The following is a 7,136-nucleotide window of genomic DNA, read 5'->3' as shown; positions in this document are numbered from 1 at the left end:
ATAGGTATGTTATGTATCATTGTATGATTTCGAAGAAACTTATCATAATCGAAAAGACAAGTTCGGGACATTTCACGATATATTGTAATGACCGAAAATTTGAGTATTTGACTATAACCTATTTGACATACGGAGCCCGTTTTGGAGATAACATGTTTGAGCAAAGTCAAGACAATGGACAAGTGAAAAAACATGATGTGTTCTTTAGATTACCGCGACGCATCAATGTGACCATGTGATGGACATGTGTCATGAGAACGTGACACATGACAAAAGAGAAAGACATGGAAAAAGTCACGACACGTCGATATGGCTGAGTGGCAGGACACACGTAGCGTTAGGAGGACACGTGACAACTTCTAGGGAGATATGTGGGTCGCGATGCGACCTCTGGGGTGAATCGACGGATCTTCTAAATCCTATACATAAGGGATTTGTTCAATACTCCTGGTGTTTTTGCCTGAAAAGGGAAAAAATCGATGTTATGTGATTCTTATAGGAATATGAATATGTAATTCCTTTGAGAATATGGATATATGATTTATACGGGAATATAAATATGTGATTCCTATAGAAATATGTGATTCCTATAGAAATATGATCATCTCCTTCTACAATCACATCAACCGTTCAAGTCTCATCTGGTTGGGATTTGGGAGATTCACAGCATTAGGAATAGAATAACAGTAGCTTACATTTATTAAAAAATTAAATATAATATTAGATTTAAAAAAAAAAAAAAAAAAAAAAAAAAAAAACCCTTCGAGGACCATTTTTGTAATTTGCTCTATACTATATAATGAACAGCAATCAAACTCATTTTCATCTCCAAACAGAAGAAAGAATACAAACAAAATCCGCGATCACCATAAACGCATTCCCATGGCTCCTCCTCCTTCTTCTTCTCTCTCCATTGTCAATCTCCTCACCATCCTCTGTATATGTATCTCTACCCCTTCATCTTCTTCACATACCACCCTTACACTTTCTCTCACACACCACATTACACCAAAAACCAACAACCAATCATCGCATCTAAAGCACACCATAAACTCCCTCGCATCTTCTTCAATAACCAGAGCTCACTATCTCAAAAACCCCAACAACAACACCTCTTCTTCATCCACTCAAATTCCTCTCTTTCCTCGCAGCTATGGCGCATACTCTATTTCACTCAGCTTCGGATCACCCCCTCAAAAACTACCCTTCTTAATGGACACCGGAAGCAGCCTCGTATGGTCTCCATGTACTAATAACTACAGATGTTACGACTGTAGATTTTCAGATGTTAACCAAACCAACACCCCGAAGTTCATCCCGAATCGTTCTTCATCTGCTAAGATGATCGGGTGTAACAGCAAGGAATGCGGGTGGGTTTCCGGGTCGAGTCAGCAGACTCCATGTAACGGAAACGAGAGTTGTCCGGCTTACACGATTCAATACGGGTCCGGGTCAACTTCGGGGTTCCTTATCTCGGATACGCTCGATTTCCCCGAAGGTGATGTGAGTGACTTCGCTGTCGGATGCTCCATTGTATCGACCCGACAACCATCTGGTATTGCCGGGTTTGGGCGTGGGTCTTCTTCTTTACCCAATCAGATGGGTGTGAAAAAGTTTTCGTATTGTTTAGTCTCTCACCGGTTTGACGACGCTCCGGTGAGCAGCGAGCTTGTTCTTGTTCGGAATTCTACAAATTCAACAAATTCTACAAATTCCACCGCCGGAGGTTCGGAAATGAGCTACACCAATTTTCAGAAGAACCCAATGAATTCCTCGGAGGCTTTTCAGGAATATTACTACGTAAACCTCCGGGAAATCACCATCGGAGGTAAATCCGTGAATATCTCAAATGAGTATCTGGTGCCGGGAGCCGACGGCAACGGCGGAGCAATCATCGATTCCGGCACAACGTTCACGGTGATGGACAATGTCCCTTACGATTTGGTGGCGAGAGAGTTTGAGAATCAAATGTCGGAGTATAAGAGAGCTGTTGACGTGGAATCGGAAACTGGGTTGCGTCCGTGTTTTGACGTCACCGGAAAATCTGCAGAGTTACCGGAGTTTACATTTCATTTCGTAGGCGGCGCGAAATTATCTCTTCCGGTGGCGGATTACTTCTCGTTCGTCGGCGATGATGGCGATGATGGTGTGTTGTGTATGACGATCGTTTCAAGTAATTTGATCGGGTCGAATTCGAGTATTGGGCCATCGATAATTGTTGGAAACTACCAACAACAGGATATATACTTCGAATATGATTTGGAAAATGGAGTACTTGGATTCAGGAAACAGATTTGTAAGTAAATAAATAAAAAAGATAATAACAGAGAAAATCACAAAAATATAAAAATAACACTTTTTTAACCTTTTATACAAAAAGGACACCTATTTATGTAACAAATAAAACAAATGCTTATTTTGTTAAAAGTTAAAACTCATTCACTAATTTGATATTATTGTGATTTTCTTAAAATAATAATACATAATATTTACTTTCAAATACCAATTTGTTGCTTTATAATTTTTAATTTAAATAAGAGTATTATGTAACCTTGTTGATTTGGGAAAGTTAGTTCCATTGTAACGATAAATTATAATTATAATAAAATTTATAAATTCTTTGGGATTTAAATGTGCTAATTTGTTTGAAGCTGCATTAGTCATGCATATTCAAATGATATATATCAAGTTATTTTTGCTTGTAAATTATATTCAATAATATTTCTGTTAGTTTTCTTTTGTATTTTGTGCCTATCCCCTTGAACAAAATGCAAATATATTCCTTTATATCCATAGATCATCGGTTGACTGACATGCTCACAATGAAAATAAACAATCAATTATAATTTGTTTAGAAAGCCCACATCCAAGAACGATGAACAAGCTTGCAAGTGAATGATGTTGATGAGTGTGTTTTTAAAATTTTCAGGGTGGTGTAATTATGCATGGGGGATTAACGATATTTTCGTTATTGTTTCAATATCTAGCTATATTCTTATAAATATCATTTGAATTAGGATCAACTAGACCTCGTTTTTTTTATGTATATTAGTGATTTACTTGCATTGTTCAACAAACCCAAGGTTTTAATAAATATCATACACGAATGTTGTTGGCTTGTATCTTATTTTGATGTTGGAGGGTGGGTTTATGGACGTTGAAGGTACTTTGTTGGTCAAATCATGGAGCCTTTCCGCTCTAGACGATCTAGAGGCATGGAAAATTTATATATATTAAAAAAACAAATAATTTATATTATATTTTGTGTTGTTGTGTTTTATTAATTTTAAGTACTTCGTGTATTGCTTAGGTACTCGTGGAGATTATATATATATATATATATATATATATATATATATATATATATATATATATATATATATATATATATATATATATATATATATATATATATATATATATATATATATATATATATATATATATATATATATAGAGAGAGAGAGAGAGAGAGAGAGAGAGAGAGAGAGAGAGAGAGATAAACCGAAGAAATCAAGTAACAAAATGAAAGTGAATGATGCTAAAAAGAAAAAAGGGAAGAATATGAAATTGTATAATGTCCATTGCATGCTTGGAACATGTTCTGGGAATCATTCATCGATGCAAGCAAAATTCAGCAGATGACAAAAAGTATTTTGATGACATGATTCAGTGGTACATTCGTTTCAGACAGACCATCCTTGCTCTCATCCCACGTCTGTTTGAAACCACTAAGAAAGTTCCTGCAGCTGGACCCAGCAAGCCGAAGTGATAGTCTCGCTCCAATTGACGCAAATGGGGAGATTGTAGGGTCTGAAAGGTGTTGCGTCTTGGGCTCACTATCTTAAATTACAAACAACTAATATCTTAAAAACGTCAAATCAATAGTAATTTACAAGAAATATCTTAAAATTGTCGAATTTCACCATTTTTCAAAGTTAAATATAACAAAACACCAATACTTTGGTCTTCTAGTATTTTATCCATCTTTCATCCATGAAACTTATGTTATTTTTAGTATTTAATATATTAATAATTAATTAAAAAAATTGTATATAACATATGCGGTGCGGTGCGGTTTTTGAAAACTAATAACCGCACCGCACCGCAAATTTGCGGTTTTTGAAAAACAGAAAACCTCATCATCGGTTTTAATTGCGGTTGCGGTTTTTCGGTTGCGGTTTTTGCGGTTAAATTTAATTTCGGTGCGGTTTTTGCTCACCCCTAGTCAGTGGCATATCGAACTGAGAGTCGACAGAATTGATTCGATCCAATGAAATCACTGGTTCGAGCCACAAAATGTTGGGAGTTTCAGTTGCTTCTTTTATAAGCTTCTCAAGATTCCACGGAGGAAAAAGAGTTTTCCTACTCTCAAGAAGGTCTTGAGCCTCCTTCATTTTTCTTTCGTTCGCCTCAAACTCTCTGGCAACACGAGCGCTCATGTCAGCATCTTTATCCCGACCTTGTTTCTTTAAGAGATCAGCGATGGTCTCTTTATCATCATCATCACTGTCTTCAACAATCTTCTTTCCTTTGTCTTTGACACCCGAACCTGAGGGTTGACCTGCTGGAGGAGGTTCGGTTTCTTTAGTTGCTGTGGAAGTGGGAGGCGGTTGAGACACATCTTCTCCCCCTTATTTCGGATGGGCCACGAACTCAAGAAGCCCTTCAAGTTTGCTTAGTAGGGCAAGGGCATGAGCAAGCTTCTCTGTGTGAGTGCGCCTCACTGAGTAATTCAGGATCGGATCATGTGCTTCAATGATGTTGGAAAGGGCGGCGTGGACATCCGAAACACACGATGAAATAACCGCACGCTCATATCGAAGAGATGCAACTTCCTTTTCAGATTGGAAAAGATGAAGACTCTTGACCTTGAGAGCAGTGGTCTTGCGAGCAAGAGCATCCATCACTGAGTTCTCTGAAGCGAGATCTTCTTGCAGCTTTGTCAGGCGCTCCTCAACAGTCGCCTGAAACAATTTGTTGTCATTGCTGAGAGATTGACGAAGACTGGCAAATGACTGCAATTCGGAGGCAACTGAGGTGGCCAGCGTGTTGACAAGAGAGTCAAGCTTCTCTGCATTGGAATCAACGGTTCCCTGTAAAGACTGCAAAAGAGAAGTAGCATCAACAAATAGTTTTTCGACTTTTTCGGTCGCTGCAGCACACGCCTTGGTAGAGGCATCGATAGCGACAGTGGCAGAGTTGATAGAGGCTTCATGAGCCTTAGTAAACGTATCAACGAGCCCCTGAATAGCAGCCTCTGAGATAGTAGATCATGAGGAAGAAGAGGAGAAAGCAATGAGAGAATCGATTTTCTCATGAAGCTCCTTGAGATGCTTCTTGGTGACTGGAGCATCATCGTCATCATCACTTTGCATTTGATATGGACTGTAATAGACCGAGTCAAACGTCATGTCCTCTCCTCCAAGAAAAGGTTCTTCATTATCTGCTGGGTGAGCAGGAGATGAGGGTGAGGGTGGAGGCTCGGTTGTGGAAGTAGGTTCGGGTACGAATGTATGTTCGGTAGCGGGAGTGGTTTCGGGTACTGTAGTAGGAGCCCCCGTATCAGATACGTTGGTTCTAACGCCAACGGTGGTTGTGGTGGTAGCTTCAGTGAAAATAGGAGGTGGTACAGGGATAGAGGTGGGTGGTATTTGAGTAGTGGAGGTTATGGGGGAATGGAAATAGAGATGGAGATTGGGGGAGGAGAGACAGGTCTAGTGGAAACAGGTACCTTAGGGGTAGGCGAACGTGGAGGAGTATTACCTCGAAGGGACTCTTCGGAGTCTGAACTCTCTTCCTCAGATTCGCTGGAGGAGGATGCAAGAATAAGCTTGCGCCTAGGTTGAGTCTTCCTCTTCTTTGGTGGAGGGGATTGAGCTGCCTTACATGATGAGTTAAGAAACTCTTTGATATATATATATATATATATATATATATATATATATATATATATAAAATTAAATTCTGACATGTGTAATGTTATTATATTAAAATATTATTAAATGAGCATTAAATGCTACACATGCCACTATTTCATTGGGTAGGAGGATTTGTAGGAATAAAAAATAGAAGGATATTTAATTTCAATATATATATATATATATATATATATATATATATATATATATATTTGCATATGGAAGACGTATAACATAATAGCTTCCGAGTTTGTCTTACCAACTAAATAAGACATCCGATCAGTGACAACATCAAATCAAAGTCATTAGTGTAACGCTCGTTTTTAGATTCCCGAAATATAATTATTTTTAACGTTTAAAATAAATAAATAATAATAATAATAATTTAAATATAATTCTTATTGTGCTAATTTTAAAAGCAGTTTTGTTAAAAGAATTCAGTTTGGGGTACTTTCTCCTAATCGGGTTTACTTCAGGTACCCAAGCTGTCTTTTCTGAAAACTTGCTTGTCTCCTACCTCTCTAAATAGAGCAACGACGCAGCAATGGGGTTGTTGTTGTTCCTTTTTTGGATCCTGAAAAGTGGATACATTCGAAAGCTTTTTGATCCTAATCCAACGTGACATTCTTAAATTCACGGTCATTTTAAAAAAAATTATTTATTCTTATTAAAAATTAGAGTATTCTTTTTGAAAAGTAGTATTGCGAAATTTGTTCCCAGAAAATGTGATAATGATGTTATCAAAGCATTTCCGAATAAATATATTTTTATTTAAAACATCGGGATATTATCGTTAATACAAAAACATAAACATAAACAAACATTACATTCATTTACACTAATGATTTACATCTCCTTTAATCTCTTAGTGTAATGTATCTTCGCATCAATACCTGTGATTCAAATAAACTGAGTGGGTCAGGTTGGGAAACCTGGTGAGTACATATGGTTTTCAACTCACAATAATATAGTTAATTTGTTTTTTGCATATTTAATGTCAAACAATTAAACTGATTATCCATCCCCATTTTCTTTATTTAATCTTCCCTAAAGATTTATCCTAAGGGTCATCTCTTACATTGTATTTACCTCTCATCATCGCATTTCCTTATATGTTTCTTCCTAAGGGTCATCGCCTATATCGCATAGACAATATTGATTCGAGGATTACTCCCCCAATACATGTCCAGTAAGGGTTAGAGTATCACCCCATGA

General features: G+C 37.3%; 1 protein-coding gene across 1 annotated transcript; it reads left to right on the top strand.

The window, feature by feature from the left end:
- The first annotated feature begins 229 nt into the window (after positions 1 to 229).
- On the top strand, positions 230 to 2,626 carry LOC111912160 (probable aspartyl protease At4g16563). Its single transcript, XM_023907888.3, has one exon. It carries the CDS (start codon positions 883 to 885, stop codon positions 2,302 to 2,304), a length of 1,422 nt encoding a protein of 473 aa, XP_023763656.1. The 5' UTR covers positions 230 to 882; the 3' UTR covers positions 2,305 to 2,626.
- The last annotated feature ends 4,510 nt before the right edge of the window (positions 2,627 to 7,136 follow it).

Source organism: Lactuca sativa, chromosome 2, assembly GCF_002870075.4.
Source record: "Lactuca sativa cultivar Salinas chromosome 2, Lsat_Salinas_v11, whole genome shotgun sequence".
NCBI classification, from domain to species: domain Eukaryota; kingdom Viridiplantae; phylum Streptophyta; class Magnoliopsida; order Asterales; family Asteraceae; genus Lactuca; species Lactuca sativa.
Note: the sequence above shows the minus strand (reverse complement) of the source record. Positions and strands in the feature narration are given on the sequence as shown.

What these genes read in the sequence shown, in the direction of transcription:
- LOC111912160 (XM_023907888.3), top strand. Translation starts at nt 883, where the DNA reads ATGGCTCCTCCTCCTTCTTCTTCTCTCTCCATTGTCAATCTCCTCACC.